Here is an 18,845-nt window from a genome sequence, read left to right as displayed (position 1 = left end):
TATATGCCAGACAACTTTTGTAAGTGTTTAACTCATATTTTCTAATTTAACCATCACGACAACCCTAAGACTTTCCTGGCAGCAGTGTGAAGAATGGATTAGGGACCACAGGACTTGAGGTTTTTGCAGTAATCCAGAGAAGACTGGATGATCCTGTAAAAATAGAAAAGGAATGTGATTGAAGAACTTTTCGCCAGTGGAATCTATAGGACACAATGGGTGGTATGAGGATTAAAAAACAAAGTGGTGAAGATGACTTCCATGCACTTGGCTTGTTTGCTAGGATGGATGGAGTTAATATGAAGGTGGCAGAGCAAGACTGGGGGGCATAAAATTGCAGGACAGTCATGGCCATTCATAAAACAGATATTTCTGTTATGCCAGGCACCATACAACGAACTGGGTCAACAAAGCTGTGTCTGATACATAAACCCATGCTGTCAGTAAATTCAAATTCATTCCAGAGAGAAAGCAGAAAAAGCATCTATACCCCAAAAACTCAGGTAACCAAAGCCAAAACAGACAAATGGAATTACATTAAACCAAAAAAATTCTGCACAGAAAAAGTAACAATCAAAAGAATAAAGAGACAGCCTATGTAATGAGAGAAAATATTTGCAAACCATATATCTGATAATTGGTTAACATTCACAATATTTAAAGAACTTTAAAAACTCAATAGTCAAATAACAAATAACCCAATTAGAAACAGGTAAAGAATCTGAATAAACATTTCCCAAGACATATAAATGGACAGCAGGTATATGAAAAAATGCTCAACTCCACTATTCATCAGAAAATGCATATTAAAACCACAATGAGATACCACCTCACACCTGTTGGAATGGCTATTATCAAAAAGACAAAAGATGTAAAGTGTTAGGGAGGATTTGAAGAAAAGGGAACCCCTACACACTGTTGACAGTTGTAAATTAGTTGACAGCCATTGTGGAAGTCAGTAAGGGGGTTCCTCAAAAAACTGAAAATAGAACTACCATATGATCTTGTAATTCCACTACTTGATGTATATCGATATAAAATCAGAATGTCAAAGAGACATCTGCACTCCCATGTTTATGTAGTATTATTCACAATAGTCAAGGTTTGGAATCAACCTAAGTGTCTATTAATGGACAAATGCATTAGGTTGGTGCAAAAGTTATTGCAGTTTTTGCCATTGAAAGTAATGACAAAAAGAAAACACAATTACTTTTGCATCAACGTAATATAAGAAAATGTGATATATATACACAATAAAATATTATTCAGCCATATAAAGAAAGAAGTCCTGTTTGCAATGACGTGGATGAACCTGGATGATATTACGCTAAGTGAAATAAACCAGGCACAGAAAAACAAACACCATATGATCTCACACATATGTGGAATCTAAAAACGTCAAACTCATAAAAGCAGAGAGTAGAATGTTGGTTACCAGAGACTGAAATCGGGTGAGTGGTTGAGGGGAGAGTTTTGAAGATGTTTGTCACAGCGTACAAAATTTCAGTTAGATAGGAGAAATGATTTTAAAAGCTCTATTGCATATCATGGTGACTATAGTTAATAATAACGTATTATATACTTAAAAACTGCTAACAGTAGATCGTAAGTGTTCTCACCATAAACAAGTACATGAGCTAAAGATATATGTTAATTAACTTTATTTAGTCATTCTACAATACATATGTATATCAAAATATCATGTTGTACACCATAAATATATATCATTTTATTTGCCAATTTATACAAGCCTTCTTTGCTTGTCTCCAACTCATCCAGTTCTTGCTTCAGGGGATTTGTACACACCGATTCTTCTGTCCAAAAGGATATTCCCTTTACCTGACAACTTTTACTTACCCTTCAGGTTACATACAGGTTAACTGTCAGTTTCTCTGGGAAAACAACCCTATGCCATTCAATCTAAATTAGGTTTATCTTAGCATTCTCTCCTCTATCCCCTGCAGGCACTTTTTCTTCAGAGAATAAACTTAAACTGGTAAAGTATGTTCCCTCATTTTTCTGTTTACTGGGACTATCTTGAACCAGAAAATAAGGTCTATGAGGGCAAAAACCACATTTATTTTGTTCATCACATTTATTTGTTTTGAAACAAACAAATTGTTGGTTAGCTTCAGAGAGTACAAGAAGGCATATAAAAAATGAAGAATAACAAAATTAGAAATGATAATAATGAAGAGGTAGGCGGAAACTAGATGATAGATCCATGACAATGAAGGACTCTTGGCATTATCTTCTACGGCAAAGGGAGTCACTGGAGAGTTTTCCACAGGTTTTCTGGTCATTCTAGGAATCTAGCCTTCTATTAATATAAACTCAAGCCGTTTGCTTGGAATTACTTGAGATATTTCAGCAAGTAGGCAAGGCTAGTAGCTTCCTTGAAGAGAGCAAATTAGTATAGTGTTTCAGGAACAAATGTGGGGGCTAAGACAAACTAGTATGTGAAGGACATACATGTGCATCAGGAGGAGAAGCATAAAGTGGCTCCACCTCAAACCAAGGAAAAACAAAACAACCCCAAGTAAAGGCAAAGCTATTTCTTTTTTTCTTTTCTTTTCTTTTTTTTTTTTTGGCAAAGATATTTCAATATGTAGGTTAAGGAAATGAATCCGGGACCATAAGGACCACCAAGATTTGTAGCAGAATGTGTGGGACCACAGTTTTCTGTTGTCTTTAGGAAAAGCAAAGTAGGGATAGATGGATTTCCTCCTGCTTTTTTCCTTTTTCTTCCTTTCTTTCTTTCTTTTTTTTTTTGATATATCTTTTCTGTCAGGGCTCTAACGTGATACTCAAAACCCACCAGCTCCTGCAGCTTCTGGGAGCCAGAAAGAATCAGCCGGGAGAATTCCACACATGGGCACTTAGTTACTGGAAACCCTGTGTGAGATGTTGAGATGTGAGATCCCAAAGCCAGATTGGGGTCCCTAGGGTCTTGGCTTCGGGGTAGGCGTGGAACTATAAATGAGGGTTCAGCCTGTCTGCCTGAGGGATTGTGTTTCCTGGTGTCTTTTTCACTCAAATTTTGAAAAGCAGTCGAATTTCTTATATTGGAAACTCTAGTGGTTAAAAACAGTAGACGCTAACATTTTCAGGAATGTGTCTTGTGCCAGGAGCTGGGAGGGGTTTGTGTAGTGGAGTGATGACATGTTCACCTCACAAGTGAAAGGTCCCCGGTTTGAAATCGGGCGACAACACCCTTGGTTTCCTGAAGGTTGGAAATACGTAGGTGATTCTAAAGAAACATGAAAGGAATGCCATTGCTAATCAACAAACCTGCTCACAGTGAACCACACCTCATTCCTTGTCCTGCTAGTCAGAGTGGCGAGGGGGGAAGGGCACATTTGTCACCGGGCAGTCATTTCAGCAAGGGAGGTTGAGGGCAACACACCAATGTTGTTTTCGATCAGGAAATCTCACAAAGTTCTCTTCATTCTCTTCTAATGCCGGAATTTCTCCATGGGCTGACAATGTGATTACAGCTCTGAAAGCTCAGGAGTTATTTCCTGGGAATCCTGCTTGGCTGCCCTCCATCTCAGAGCACAGATGTGGAACAGGTTGATTTGTCTGAGAAAACCAACCTGAAGCTGCATCTGGATCTCAAGCCAAGGATATGGAGTCAATATTCCATATTCACACAAATTAGGACTATATATATATATATAGAGAGAGAGAGAGAGAGAGAATCTCGCTCTGTTGCTCAGGCTGAAGTGCAGTGGCGCCATCTCAGCTCACTGATCTTGGCTCACTGCAACCTCTGCCTCCCAGGTTCAAGTGATTCTCCTGCCTCAGCCTCCTGAGGAGCTGGGATTACAGGTATGCACCGACACACTCAGCTAATTTTTGTATTTTTAGTAGAGCTGGGGGTTTCACCGTATTGATCATGCTATTCTCGAACTCCTGACCTCAGATGATCCATCCACTTCAGCCTCACAAAGCACTGGGATTACAAGAGTAAGCCACTGTGCCCCACAAAAGTAATATTTCTAGGCTGGGCTCTGCAGCTCACAACTGTAATCCCAGCATTTTGGGAGATGGAGGTGGGCGGATCATCTGAGGTCAAGAATTTGAGACCAGCCTGACAACATGGTGAAACACTGTCTTTACCAAAAATACAAAAATTAGTCAGACATAATGGCATGTGCCTGTAATCCCGGCTACTCCAGAAGCTGAGGCAGGAGAATCGCTTGAATCCAGGAGGGAGAGATTGCAGTGACCCGAGATCATGCCAATGCACTCCAGCCTGGACGACACAGCGAGACTCTGTCTCAAATATTTTTACATTAACGATGTATTTTGAGACTCTGTCTCAAATATTTTTACATTTCCCTACCCCTAAATAATCTTTCTCAGAAAACTCCAGAGGCTTCAGGACCAACAGTTTTAATAGACGTAATTCCCGATGTATGGTGTACAGGTCCCGGAAGGCTCTCACCCACTTTCCCACCCATGTCTCCTGCTTTGCCTTCTATTCTCCTTGACAGGTCTGGGGTCACTGCATCCAGGGCTTGCTTTGCCTTCTATTCTCTGGAGGAAGCGCTTAGGCACTTGGGTGCCAGACTGCTGCTTGGAACCACTGAGTGGCCAGCACTGGTGTAACTGCAGGCCAAGGCGTCTGAATTCTCAGGGATCTGCCCTTTACCCAGGTCAAAGGTCCAAGGGCTCTCCTCACAGCTTTCTGCCAGCCCGCTCCAGATATACACATCTTCCTGGAGGTTCAGTTTCTGCCCAAGGCCCAGCACAAATGTCATGGATCAACCGTGACTTTATGATTTTTTTGCCAGGACTTCATGGATCCACCAGGAGTATAGATAAATGTGAAAAGGTTACTAGCTCTAAAGGTTATAAACCCATAGATACACACCAGAACTTACCTCCCACTCTAGAAGGTGAGTGGGGTGGGCTGGAGGGGTTGTTGCTGCACTTCAGGCCAAGCACTAATTCCTCCAGTATCACAACCCCGCCCCCAAGGCAGACACGTTGATGAGGAGACAATGTATTGCCATCTTTTATTCCAAAAACGCCAGTGGGGCCGGGTGTGGTGGCTCACGCCTGTAATCCCAGCACTTTGGGAGATGGGGGGGTGGATAACCTGAAGTCAGGAGTTTGAGACCAGCCTGGCCAACATGGTGAAACCCTGTCTCTACTAAAAGTACAAAAATTAGCTGGGCGTGGTGGCGGGTGCCTGTAACCCCAGCTACTGGGGAGGCTGAGGCAGGAAAATTGCTTGAACCTGGGAGGCAGGGGTCACAGTGAGCCGAGGTTGCAGTGAGCAGAGATCATGCCACTGCACTCCAGCCTGAGCAATAGAGTGAGACTCTTAAAAAAAAAAAAAGGGGGACGGGGGGCAATGGGATTTTTCTTTCCCACATTTCCTCAGCTCACAGTGGCCCTGCACCTGGCTGCTGAATCTCTATGTAGACCAGACTCACCTGAGTAATAAAGACTCCAACAGATGCAACAAATGAGGTTATATTGACAGTGAGAAAACAAAACAAAAAAAAACTACATACTTTGGCCAGAAACTGAATTTAGGGAAGAGAAAAACATTCCACCTGAATCACTAATGCTGCTAGTTTAAAAAATTCTCCTTAGCTTATGATACATTCAATACTTCTAGATCTGATTTTGTTCACCATTCACATTAGGCCTAGGGTTCATTTTCCAGACTCTTTTACAGATATGCAAATCAACTGGTTCAAACTGAATGTAATGGCCCAACTGTTTCAGTTACACTGAACCCCCAGTTCCATGTGGGATGGAAGGGAATGCCAGCCTGGTGCAGAATTGTTTCCAGGTTAGGCACAAAGAAAAGGATCGGTTGCAGACTCCCTGAATCGAGGAAGTGAAGCTAAGTGTCTGGGGAGAGCAAGACAGAGCTCACAGGACAAAGATCCAGTGAGAAGATAACTAAGCAGAGAGAGAATCTGGGCATATCTACAGGTTCTGCCACCAGTATTCAGCAGAGCACTAGTCAGTGCGTGATTGTGAAAAGAGCTGACTAGTACCAGGGAAAGAAACATCCAAGAAAATCATGGAATTGCATCCGGTACTCACACAGTACAGAAAACAGTATCTGCTCGCACCAGTCAGACTGGAATTATTCATAATTCATAATGCTTTTGCAATGGGATATAATCAGCCTTGGACTGAGCACTACTCCTGAACCACGTAAAAGTTCATAAAAGCAAGATCCAAAAGGATCCAACTGTTTACAGGTTACTTAAGTGCACCCCAGAACAAAATTCAAGATGATTTATAGGAATTATAAAATATAACTTTCCTGCTGACAAGGGAAAAAAAAAAGGAATTTAAAAATAGCTAGTATGCAAGAAGGTAAACTTCACAATGTCCAGCATCCAATTAAAGAATATCACGTATGCAAAGAGCCAGGAAATGATGACCCATAAAGAAGGGAAATAATCAGTTAATCAAAATTGAACCAGACCTAACATGATGTTAGAATTAAGAAAGAGGACAGCCAGGCGCAGTGGCTCACGCCTGTAATCCCAGCACTTTGGGAGGCCGAGGCGGGCAGATCACCTGAGGTCAGGAGTTTGAGACCAACCTGGTCAACATGGTGAAACCCCGTCTCCAGTAAAAATACAAAAATTAGCCGGGCATGGTGGCGCATGCCTGTAATCCCAGCTATATGGGAGGCTGAGGCAGGAGAATTGCTTGAACCTGGGAGGCAGATGTTGCAGTGAGCTGAGATTGTGCCATTGCACTCCAGCCTGGGCAACAAAAGCGAGACTCCATCTCAAAAAAAAAAAAAAAAAAAAAAAAAAGTTAAAGGAATCCTCCAGGCAGAAGGAAACTGACACCGGCTGAAAATCTGGATGAAAAAAAAAAAGACACTAGAAATGACATCTACATAGGCAAATAAATAATTTTAACATGTGACTAGTCAGGTGTGGCGGCTCACGCCTATAATCCCAGCACTTTGGGAGGCTGAGGCAGGCGGATCATTTGAAGTCAGGAGTTCAAGACCAGCCTGGCCAATATAGTGAAGCCCCCCCCTACTAAAAATACAAAAATTAGTCTGGTGTGGTGGCCCACGCCTGTTATTCCTGCTACTCAGGAGGCTGAGGCAGGAGAATCGCTTGAACCCAGGAAGCAGAGGTTGCAGTGAATCAAGATTGTGCCACTGCACTCCAGCCTGGCCAATAGAGCGAGACTCATGTTGTTTTTAAGATGAGTAAACAACAAAACCCAAAACCAACAACAAAAACCCAAAACCAAACAAAAACACATCTGACTGTTTAAACAAAAGTAATAAAGATGGATTGTAAGGTTTATAACACGTGTAAAGTAAAATGCATGACAATAGAATAAAGGCAGAGAGAGGAGTAATGTGAAGAGGTATGATACCACTTGAAGGCAGAATGTGAAAAGCAAGGCAGAATTTTTGAAGTTTCTTTCTTCATACACTTTCAGGTTCCCATACATACAGCCTAGTTTTTTTCTGGAGGGATCTTATTTTTTAGGAGGCTTGGAGAGGCACCTTTTGCTTTGTGTTCTCATAGGATGCACAAGACACAAGGATAAGTGAACACTCTCTCACTTTTAAATACAGTGATAGGCCTGAGGAGAAACAACTGTATTTTTTTTTTTTTTTTTTTTAATGAGATGGGATTCTCACAGAAGTTCATGTGGTGTTGAACTTCTGAGCTCAAGTGAGGTTTCCTTACGTCAGCCTATCAAAGCGTTGGGATTAATAGGCGTTAGCCACTGTGCCTGGCCACAAATACCAACATTTAAAAGGATGTCCCTGGATGGACTCAAACCACCAACGTTCCGGTTAATAGCCGAAAAGGCTAACGGATTGCGACACGGAGACAACCTCTCCTGTTCATATTCAACGAAACAGATTAAGCGTTCACTTTCATCTCAACGTAGATGAAGCCATCACTAACTCTAGGGATTGCCATTCGCTTTCTGCAGGACAAGTGTGCAGACTACAAAACTTTGGAAAACCGGAGAGGGTGGGTTGACTAATCGTGTTGTTGCGCGTTAGAAATGTGTATATTGCATAACTCTGAAGCCAGAAGGGCAGCCGAATGGCCTTCAATCTGCCTTGACCCTCGCCTGCTTCAGAAGCCAGTGCCTCTGGAAATGCCTGGATCTGCGACCCCAGCCTGAGCCTAGCGGGGCCTAAGAGAAGCCAAACGCCCCGACGGCTCTCACAGTAGCTCTTTCTGTTTTCTTGCGCCGCCTTCAGGCAATCATCTTCTCCCCTTGCTCTCCCCTCACTCAACTCGGCTTCAGTAGATCGGGTCGGTGGGGCGGGAGGGGGAAAGAGGCAAGGGAGTCAAAAGGGAAAAGGTGAAAAGGAGGAGGGAGAAGCAGGGGAGACCAGGACGAGACAATGGGACAGCCCAGGATGCCCGTGCAGAGGGCACCGGCTGGATGCAGAGAAGATGGGATACATATCAGAATGGAGAGGAGAAGACGTGAGAGAAAATCACAAGAACCTGTAGCTGCCCAAGAATAAAGAGGTAAAAATCGCATAAATGTTTTTACATTTAAAAAAAAATTGGGGGACCGGGCGCGGTGGCTTATGCCTGTAATCCCCGCCCTTTGGGAGGCCGAGGTGGGTGGATCACTCACTTGAAGTTAGGAGTTCGAGACAAGATGGGCCAACATGGTGGAAGCCCCTCTCTACTAAAAATACAAAAATTATCTGGCCCTGGTGGCGCACGCTTGTAGTCCCAGCTACTCGGGAGGCTGAGGCAGGAGAATCGCTTGAACCTGAGAGGCGGAGGTAGCAGTGAGCCGAAATCGCGCCCCTGCCCTCCAGCCTGGGCGACAAAGTGAAATTTTGTCTCTCAAAAAACATATATAAACAAATAAAGAGGGATGGGGAAGCAAAACGACAGGCAGTAGGTGTGGCGTGCTTTGGGATTCTATACTGGTTAGTACTCTGTGCTGTGCCTGCAGCAACCTCCGAATCCTGGTACAGTCAGACTCTATCTTGGACCTACTGGGGCGAACCCATGTGTCTTTTGGGTTGCTTTAATTCCTGCACCAGCTGCCGCCTTTATCTGCAGCCAGAAAGCCAGAAAGCAGGGTTTACCGCTGGACCCGCAGTGCCATACGGTCAGGGGAAAAGAAGGAAATCCAATAGTACATAAACAAAGGCCCAAAGAGAAACCGTCGAAGTGCTCTATGCCTCACCGTTTAGCAGAAAATATCAGGCAACTCTCACCTAGCTGGTCTGTAGCTTCCACGAATGAAATAATGTATTCATTGCAGTCTTTCTGGTTGAGATATTTCAAATATTTGGTGGAACTTTTAATTAGAGGGAGAGATACTCTCCAGTGTAGAAGGAAAAAATGAGGGGGTGTGAGGATGGGGCGACTTTAGGACAGAAAAAAAGAGACAAGGAAGCCACGTAAACATTTTCGGGTGGGCGTGAGGCGATGTCAGTCTTGAACCCCGTTATGTTAGGTAAAGAGGGCAGCCCTCTTGTAGCACAAACACCGTTTCTCACATTGAGGAAATCACAGGAATCAGCAACTCTAGAGTGCGACGAAGAAGCTTCACTCTGGGAGAACGCCCTTCGTGACCGGTCTCTCCCCTGCCAGGTAAGTTGGAATGAGTGCATGCCCTGCAGGGACAGCACAGCCTCCTCGCCCTGGCCTGACGCTCAGGGTCACCACCCTACCCACTGCCGCCCCTCGCCATTCTTCCAAACTACTCTCAGCCAAGGATTCCACCGACAGTCACCCCACACGACAACCCAGGCTGCCTTTCAGCAGCGGCTCCCGCCCCGCAGCCACCGCGCCCTCTCACCCCCGCGGTTCTGCCCGCCGCCTCTGCCCAGTCTGTGCACTTCACCTCCCTGGCTCCCGCTCTCCCCTCACAGTGGACACGGCGTTCGTCGGAACCCCTCTTGGGAGTACTGAATGGAAAATGGGGAGGGTGCGCAAGTGCTTAGTGGAGTGTAGACTGTGTGGGATTTAACTGTGAGACCATCACTTCGACGTCCTAGTGCTGGTTTTCACACCTGCCTTCCTTTGGGGCACCGGCCACAGTTTTCCATTTGTGCCTACTCCACCTGCTGTCTTTGTTGGCTCAGCGAACATCGCCTCCCTCTACCGCTCAATCAGCAAATGGGACCGCCCACGAGGACCTCACCAGCTGCTAACCCTCCTCCCAACCTCGTGGGCATCGACTCCAGTCGCCTCTTCCGAAGGCCTAAACTGCGAACCTTAGCTGCGAACGGGGGTGAGGAGGCTCCGCTGACTGGCCGGTGCTCGTGTCCAGGGCACGCACAAACGCCACGACTTGGCTTGGCCTCTCTCTTAATTATTCGCAACTCGGCCAGATAGGCGCCTCGTGGCGGCGGCGGCAAAGAGGGTGGGCTTATTGGGTGCACCTCCACGGGGGCTGGCATCTCTGCACTGTTGTGTACACCTGAGCGAGACACTCAGTCGCTCTCTAAAGCTGTGTCTGCGGATGACAGACACGGACATAAATAGGAGCAGTGTGTCGTGAGAGGTGGTCCACCACGACTTGCCCTACTTCGCCCGGGTGTGCCCCTCCCTGTGGAGGCTGTTCTGCATCTGACCCTGGGAGCAGGCCGGCTGACAGTGTAATAAAGGAAGATTCCCACGGGAAGGCGGTCAGTGCAAAACAATTCCCTGACCGGGAATCGAACCCGGGCCGCAGCGGTGAAAGCGCCGAATCCTAGCCACTAGACCACCAGGGAGATACGGGAAGGTGTTTTCTCTCCCTTCTTCGGTCTGAAGCGACAGTTTCCCTGTGCTCTGGGAGGACTTGGGTTTTGTGAGGGTCGCTCTTTGCTCCTGGAGTCGTCTCACATGGCTGTTGCTTCCCCGCTTTCTTAAAAAAACAGCCTGCAGGCGACACACCAAGGGCTCCGCAAGACGCACCAAGGCCAAAGTCCCGAGTCCTGGAGCGAGTTGCAGCGACCCCGCCGCAGCTCACCACTGGCCTAGAGATGCGCCTTTGCGAGGAAGCGGCAAGTGGAGAGACCGTCGCGGGTCGCCAGGACCGGAGCCGCGCACCGGGTTGCCAGGAGGAGGCGGGAGCGGGGAGGGGCCCGGGGTGAGACGGGGATTCCCTCTGCATCATAAAGGACCCAGACCCCGGTACCCCCAAGATCATAAAGGACTCAGACGGATGCGGAAACCGAAACGGGCTGCATGGGAAACTCTTTCCAGGAAGGCTCCAGGGCCCTCAACTGGTCTCCGACCTTCCCCTGCAACCTGTGATACCTGCCATTTTCCCGTCTTAGGAGATGACAACGCCACCCTTCCGTTTGCTCCGGGCAAAACGGAGAGTTCCCTCTGACGCTGGAGTTTTTTCCTCAGATCCAAGATCCAATTGGTCGCCAATTCGTGATTTACCACCGGCCAAGTGCGTGGGCATTGATCTACACGCGAGTTTCTGCACCTCCGCGTAATAGCTACTTCGGGGTGGGGATGGGGTGGGGGAGGGGCCCTCCCGCGGTGGATTGTAAAGTGTTTAGCAACATCCGTCGCCTCCGCTGACTAGATACATGCCAGGGTGTTAACATTCTCCCTCCCGCTTCCCCTAGTCGTGGCCTAGCGTCTCAGCGCGGATGGGAGAGGTGTGTGAGGGCAAAGCTGCCACCTGTTGAGAACAACTGGTGCGCAGCTGTCCTGCTCTCTGAACTTGTGCAGAGGACTCTCCAGGTGAAGGCTCAAGGATCGATCCAGCTCGAGACACCCTCGCTCCCCCTCACAGCTGGACCTTAGGATTTAGGCTTTAACATCTTGACATCATGAGATTCGAAACCTTTAGGTCTTTTCTTTCGTTCTGTCCTCCAAATCGGCCTCTTCCGAGCCTGTTGACCAGGGCCAGCCAGGCAAAGGGCTGCGTTCGCTCAAGGAGGGTCCTCTCGCCCCCCTGCAGTTTCAGGCCTCTTTCAGTTGAAGAGAAGCTTTATGGGCCACTACAGCTGCTGCATAACTGCATGTTGCCTGCAAGTCCTAAATTGCTGATTTTTAAACAGCCTGATGGGTTCACAAAGACAATTTCTGAATAGTCTTAACAGCAGAGGTGCACTAAAGCCACTGTGCCCTGCAGCCCAGGATTCCAGTAAGTTCTTTCAGGACCATTTATGGAAGATTTTTGGAGTTGTCCTTGGTAACTCCCAAGAATGTTTTGGTTAGGAGTAGAATTTTAGATGTCATGGATTTAAAAATTAAAACTAAAACTCTGGAACTCATAGAGAGATGAGAATACATTCACTACCCTGAGTAGAAAGATTTATTATAGAACAGGCTTTAAAAATAAAGAAAAAGTATGGCAAAATTTCATCAAATTAAATATTTTGAGAACTGAAATTAAAATCTGAAGCCACCCAACCAACTGGACAGACCCCTTCTTGGTCAGGGAGACCCCAGAGAAGTCTTAAATACTGAGTTCCTGGCCAGTATTTGGAAGATCAGACACCTGTCCTTATACTCTTTCCCTTTTGTGGTTTAGACACAACTGACCAGCATTATTGTTAAAATAGAGATCGTAAGACTGACAGAACAGACTGCTTACCATAGTAAGATACTATATTATAAACAAGACCTAAGACCATGCGAGGCAAAGTTAAGTTGTGCACCCCTCAACTTAAAGAATAAACTATGTTCTAATTGCCACAAGTTTTTTTCTTCTTCCTTTTTTTCTCTAGCTAAACAAGCACTGGCCTTGAGATAAGCAATGCTGAAGTACTTGCAGCTCACCCATTACCATAAACTGGCTGAGCCCTCCCTACACAAGCCATAACGACAGCTTTGATTGGACAAGAGACTGATTTCAGTAACTTTCTCTTGATAAGAGACCACTGATTGTGAACTGGTTCTGGACAGTTTACAGAGGCTGTGCACCTGATTGCCATTGTGTCCCTGCTTCACCTATTGAAGCATAAGGCCTAATTATTATAATGTATTGAAATGTTGTCTCCACCCCAAAGTGAACATCGGTTGCACGTGACAGGCATGTTTACTCAGCATGCATGCAGCAGGATCCCTTCACGAATATTCAGAGCTCCTCCTATTCCCTGTTGAATATGTATATGTGGCCAACCAGATCAACATAAATCCCTGTTCCCCCCTCCCCTCCCTGGAAACCTACTTTTCAGGTTTCAGTAGGTGGGTATGCTCCCAGTCTGTCAGAATGGACGCCTTGCAGGCTGTAACCCTTTATAAAAAATAAAATCTCCTTTCTTTCTAAATTTATAAATTGTGTGATTTTTCACTTGACAGCTTTCAGTTGTCAGTCAAGTCACTGACTGGGAAAAGTCATTTGCAATATATTTACTTGAAAAATGACTCAATTCCTGAATATATAAGAGAACTTTCGTATATCAGTAATATGGAGCTAAGCCAAATAAAATTGGGCAAAATATCCAAATAGGCCTTTGAAAAGGATAATTTCTTATATGTTGGAAGCCATAAGAAAATATGCTTTATAGTATTGCTCACTAGGCAAGCACAAATTAATTCCACACGGAGATATCACTAACCACTCATCAGTGTATGGTTACTTTTTTAATTTTCTGAGACAGGGTCTCACTCTGTCACCCAAGCTGGAGTGCAACGGTGGGATCTTGGCTCTCTGCAACCTCCCCCGTCCTGAGTAGCTGGGACTACAGGTGCATGCCACAATGCCCGGCTAATTTTTGTATTTTTAGTAGAGACGGGGTGTCACCATGTTGGCCAGTTTGGTCTGAGAGCATAGCTACATTTTAAAAAGTTAGTACACCAAATGCCTACAAGAATTTGGTGCCACTTCAACTGTCATTGCTGGTGAAAAAACATTCTAGAAGACTGGCAATTTATACCAATGTCAAACATACTCAGGTCATGACCAAGCAATTGAAGTACTTCCATGAATCTCAAGTGCACAAAAAGACTGTTACAAGAACATTCATCACAAGAATTCAGTAACACCACAATTGAAAAGTGATCCATGAACTACGTGGATGTATCTCATGAGTATAATGAACATAACTGCAGAAAAAAGGCCAGACACAAAAGATATGTCCATTTACTCATGTGAACTTTAAGAACAGGCGATTGTAACCTATGGGAATAGACATCAGAATAGTGATTAAGAGGACACAGGGTGAGAATTGCCTGGAAAGGCGTTCTAACAGGCCTTTCTCAGATGATGGCAATTTTCTATAACTTGAGCTGGGTGGTGATTACATTTATCAAAATTAAATTGCACTAAAGATTTGTACACTTTATGTGAACTGTAGTTTATTTACTGTTCTTATTCCTTGAACCCGGGAGACGGAGGTTGCAGTGAGCCGAGACTGAGCCACGACATTCCAGCCTGGGTGACAGAACAAGACTACATCTCAAAAGTACTAATAATAGTAATAATAGTCTTAACAGCAGAGGTGCACTAAAGCCATTGTGCCCTGCACAATCTCATTTTATGAGAATTTTTATGCTCTCATAAAAATCAGCAGATGGGGAATGGAGGCAAGCCGGTGTCGACCATGACAACTGGTTTAGATTTTATTGTAAACTCACTAAAAGCTCGTTCTCATTTTGTGTTTTTTAAAAATCCCACTGATACAGCTGTTTTCTCTACCAGAAAGACTATAACCGCATTATTTCATCAGTGGAAGCTACAGACAAAGGGTCCTTGAGAGGCAGCATCTTCACCTGCGGGATTTTTTTCTGCTCAATTGTGAGACTAAGAGCATGTCCAAGTTTTCCTTTTGACCAGGCCGCCCCCTGGTTTATGCACTGTGGGCTAAACTCCAGAAGCTGGTGCCCTTCTGGGCCAGCGGTTTACTCTGCTCTCTGGAGGCTGCTAGGATTAAAGGGGAAGCAAATGACAGGTCTATTAGCCACAATCGCAGGATACAAAACACTGCTGTGACTCAGATTAGAACCCAGGTTGCAGCAACCACAACTAGAAGTATTAACCACTACATGACCACAAAGCCTGCTGACAACCATTGTACTTCTTTTATATATATATATATTTTTTTAACGTAAAAACACTCACACTATTTTCTATGTTTTATTCTTGGACATCTGCAGATTTTCGTGCTTTTCTCTCTTTCACGTGCTTCTCGGTTACACTCTCCCTACTCTGCTACATAATTTTAAAAAGTCTCATTTCTCAGGATCCGGCCACTGCCTTTACAACAAGCCTCCTGGGAGATCTTGTTGTCCCATCTACACCTCTGCCTTCTTTCACTCCTTTTTTTTTTTTTTCCCCCTGGAGTCGCTGTGTAGTCCAGGCTGGAGCGCAGCAGGGCGATCTTGGCTCACCGCAACCTCCGCCTCCCGGGTTCAAGCGATTCTCCTGCCTCAACCTCCCAAGTAGCTGGAATAGCAGATGCATGCCACCACATTCGGCTAATTTTTTTATTTTTAGTAGAGACGGAATTTCACTATGTTAGCCAGGATGGTCTTGAACTCTTGACCTCAAGCGATCCATCCGCCTCGGCCTCACAAAGTGCTGGGATTACAGGCGTGAGCCACCGTGCCCGGCCAAATTTCAGGCCAACACCTGTTGACACACATTGCCAGACACACGGAATCCCTCGCGGAACACCAATGGGCCCACAAAACTCGCGGAGGCCGCGGTGGCTGACGATGTTAGCAAATTCGGTCCACGGTGTCTGGGGTACAGCCCCGAGGGTCCACTGGCCACCTCTGCTCAAGGACCAGTCTCTGCCGCTCCTCTCACCTCCACGCAGATTCTTCCCCACACACCTCCCCTTTCTTTGGGCTGCCGAGGCCTCTTGGACCTTTGAGGTGACTGCCCCGCCTGCAGCTTCTCTCCTTCCTGGAGTTTCATTTCTTGATCCTCTACATAGTGGTTCAGCAGTAAGCCCAAGGTCCAGCACGCGAATCAGGAACCTGATGGTTCTTTGGGTTTGCAGGGATCCGTCCAGAGAATAGATGAAAGTAACAGATACCAATATCAAAACTGCAGTGACTCACCAGAAACACTTCGTGCTTGCCACTTTGCTAAGCCGTTTGTTGAGTCCAACAGCTGCACGGGTCCTGGGTTAGTCTCCTGAATGTCTTTTGCCGCTACTTTGACGAGTGTTGGCAGTTTACTTTGTGGTGGCCAAGCCTCTAAATGCACTATTTGGTTATGGAGTATAATTTTGCAGGGAAGTAAAAAGGACAACCTGATTGCATTGGCCGGGAATTGAACCCGGGTCTCCCGCGTGGGAGGCGAGAATTCTACCATTGAACTACCAATACCTCTCCCTACCAACCTCCTGGAGGATATCCAAAAAGAGTATCTAGAAAGATTTATCAAACTAATTCATTTATCAGATCAAACTCTTAACTCTCAGAAAGGTCTTTCTACCTGCATTACAAACCCATGTAATAAAATACCAGAAATTAATTCATGTTTCTTTTTTCTAATCCTAAATCTTCAATTGTCAACCTCAAACTGCTGCCTTAGTGGTTCTGAGAGGTAACCTAACTGGTAGTTTAGGTAAGTAAAGTTCTAATCCAGGGAGGAAATAAGAAGCAGAAGCAGAATTAGAAGAAAGAGGAAATAAAAGGACAAAATCAAGGTAGAGATAATGAAGAAACAAAGGTTGGTCCACTGAGTTAGTCTTTTGTTGCTGGTTTTTTTGGCAAAAGAGTAATGACCGGTCTTGTAATCATAATAATACTATTATTCGTCTGCCTGAAGATGTATAAAGCATTTGAAGGAAATGTGATATGAAAAGATTAATAATGCTTGCAGTCAATATTTCATCGTTAGGGAGAATCCAATTTCCTAAGTTAATATGCTTTGACATATTATCTATGTAAGGAGTAGACTACTTTAAGGAAATATTGATGGTCAAAATATTAACATATTAGTCTTCTGATGAAGTTCAAATAGTAGAGAGATTTCTTTCCTCAATTTTCCCTGGAGAGATTAAACTGAAGAGAAAAATCCAGAGTTTGCCCCACATGTTGGGTCTGAGAGTTGTTATGACTTTTTCAAAGACAGGAGCTGTGTGTGACATGGAATCATGCTTCTTCTCTAGCTGAGAAGCCAAGCTAGGTCCAGGCTGGGTCATAAACTTGAGCCCAACAAGGAAATCACCCTTTACATTGACCTCGCAGAGCTTTGGGTGTTCTCTGTTCTTTGCCCAACACCCAAGACACACACCAGCTCTGGCCAACAAACCTTAACATATTATCTATATCAACCAGAACTAAATTTATTCCCAAATCTCCTTCTAAAATACAAACCTGTATTTTCTGCTCTCAACTTTTAAATTTACAAAGGCCTCATATGCATCTCAGAGTCACAGATGCTAAAACTCAACACAACAGTGAGTTCCCTGTCAGCATCATGGACCCCCCTCTATCTTAAAACTCAGTGATCAGACCCAAGCACAGCATCTCCCAAAGAGTAGTGTCCTGGGTGTTTCAACAATCACTAAAACCTGTTTCTACTCCTGCCTAGCACACTTAGGCTTGCAGACTGCTACCTTCTCCTTCTGTCCTCACATGGTGGAGAGAGAGAGAGAGAGCACTTTGGTCTTTCTTCCATTTCCTATAATGACACTGATCTCATCATGGAGATACCATGGTCATGACCTCATCTAACTGGTGAGGACCACCATCCATCCTATTTACCAAGCCATATCTTTCTTTGGATAAACTCTCATTTTCACAACACAACAATTTCAGTTCAATTCAAAAAACAGTGTTTAAGTTTATTGGATACTCAAGCTTACTGCCACTTTATTACCACACTTTTCCATCTATCAGCTCTTGCATCCATTAACATAAGCAGAAAAAAACTGGACTCCTGGCCAGGAGCAGAGGCTCCTGCCTGTAATCCCAGCAATTTGGGAGGCTGAGGTGGGCAGATCATGAAGTTAGGAGGTTGAGACCATTCTGACTAACACAGTGAAAACCCATCTCTACTAAAACTACAAAAAAAAAAAAATTAGCTGGGCATGGTGGCATCCACCTGTAGTCCCAGCTACTTGGAAGGCTGAGGCAGGAGAATCACTTGAACCCAGGAGGCAGAGGTTGCAGTGAGCTGAGATCACACCATTGCACTCCAGCCTGGGCGAAAGAGAGCAAGACTCTATCTAAAAAAAAAAAAAAAAAAAAAAAAAAAAAAAAAAAAAAAAAAAAAAGCAACTGGACTCCCTAGAGCCACTGTAGTATGTACCATTCACTTGCCACACTGTATGCTGAGTGACCTTTCCACAGCTTAAATCCGCACATAACTTCAGCCTAAAACCATGTAACGTCCCTTTATTTTTTCAGTACAATGATTAATACCGTATTATCTGTACCCTGCTTCCCTCTATACTCATCATTCTAATAGCTCTTGCCAATACTCAAATCCAGGAGCAGTAAACTACTTGACATGTCACAAACTTTTCACAGATTCACCCCAGTGGATTCCCCAGTGAACCAGCTATCTTAACTCAGGTTTCCATAACAAAATACCACAGACTGGTTGGCTTAAACATAAGAAATTTCTTTCTCACAGTGTGAGAGGTTGAGAAGTGCAAGATCAAACTGCCAGCTGATTCGGTTCCCTGGTGAGGGCTCTCTCCCTGGCTTGCAGACTGCTACCTTCTCCTTCTGTCTTCTCATGGTGGAGAGAGAGAGAGAACACTTTGGTCTTTCTTCTGTTTCTTATAATGATACTGATCTCATCATGGAGATCCCATGGTCATAACCTTATCCTGATTACCTCCCAAAGGCCCTACCTCCAAAATACCTTCACCTTGGGTTTAAGGCTTTGATATATAATTTGAAGGGGACACAAACATCCATTCCATTACACTAGCACCTGCATTTGCAATCCAGTCTCTGGGCCAGGCTTAG

At 44.9% G+C, this 18,845-nt stretch overlaps 1 protein-coding gene, 2 non-coding genes and 1 pseudogene across 3 annotated transcripts; all 4 read right to left on the bottom strand.

Moving 5' to 3' along the window:
• Positions 1–9,171: 9,171 nt before the first annotated feature.
• On the bottom strand, positions 9,172–11,085 carry LOC140709349 (uncharacterized). The gene is made up of 2 exons (XM_073008111.1): positions 10,167–11,085; positions 9,172–9,595 (listed from the first exon to the last, which is right to left on the bottom strand). Exons 1-2 carry the CDS (start codon positions 10,412–10,414, stop codon positions 9,505–9,507), a joined length of 339 nt encoding a protein of 112 aa, XP_072864212.1. The 5' UTR covers positions 10,415–11,085; the 3' UTR covers positions 9,172–9,504.
• Positions 10,658–10,729, bottom strand: TRNAE-UUC (transfer RNA glutamic acid (anticodon UUC)). The gene has a single exon. It is a non-coding gene; the product is annotated as a tRNA-Glu (tRNA).
• Positions 10,865–18,611, bottom strand: LOC103247258 (uncharacterized; annotated as a pseudogene).
• On the bottom strand, positions 16,174–16,244 carry TRNAG-CCC (transfer RNA glycine (anticodon CCC)). Its single transcript has one exon. It is a non-coding gene; the product is annotated as a tRNA-Gly (tRNA).
• Positions 18,612–18,845: the final 234 nt, after the last annotated feature.

This window comes from Chlorocebus sabaeus, chromosome 20 (genome assembly GCF_047675955.1).
Source record: "Chlorocebus sabaeus isolate Y175 chromosome 20, mChlSab1.0.hap1, whole genome shotgun sequence".
Taxonomy (NCBI): Eukaryota; Metazoa; Chordata; class Mammalia; order Primates; family Cercopithecidae; genus Chlorocebus; species Chlorocebus sabaeus.
Note: the sequence above shows the minus strand (reverse complement) of the source record. Positions and strands in the feature narration are given on the sequence as shown.

What these genes read in the sequence shown, in the direction of transcription:
- LOC140709349 (XM_073008111.1), bottom strand. Translation starts at nt 10,414, where the DNA reads ATGCCAGCCCCCGTGGAGGTGCACCCAATAAGCCCACCCTCTTTGCCG. An exon ending in CCCACGAGGTTGGGAGGAGG is followed by an intron (nt 9,596 to 10,166) that starts GTTAGCAGCTGG and finishes CTTACCTGGCAG; the next exon opens with GGGAGAGACCGGTCACGAAG.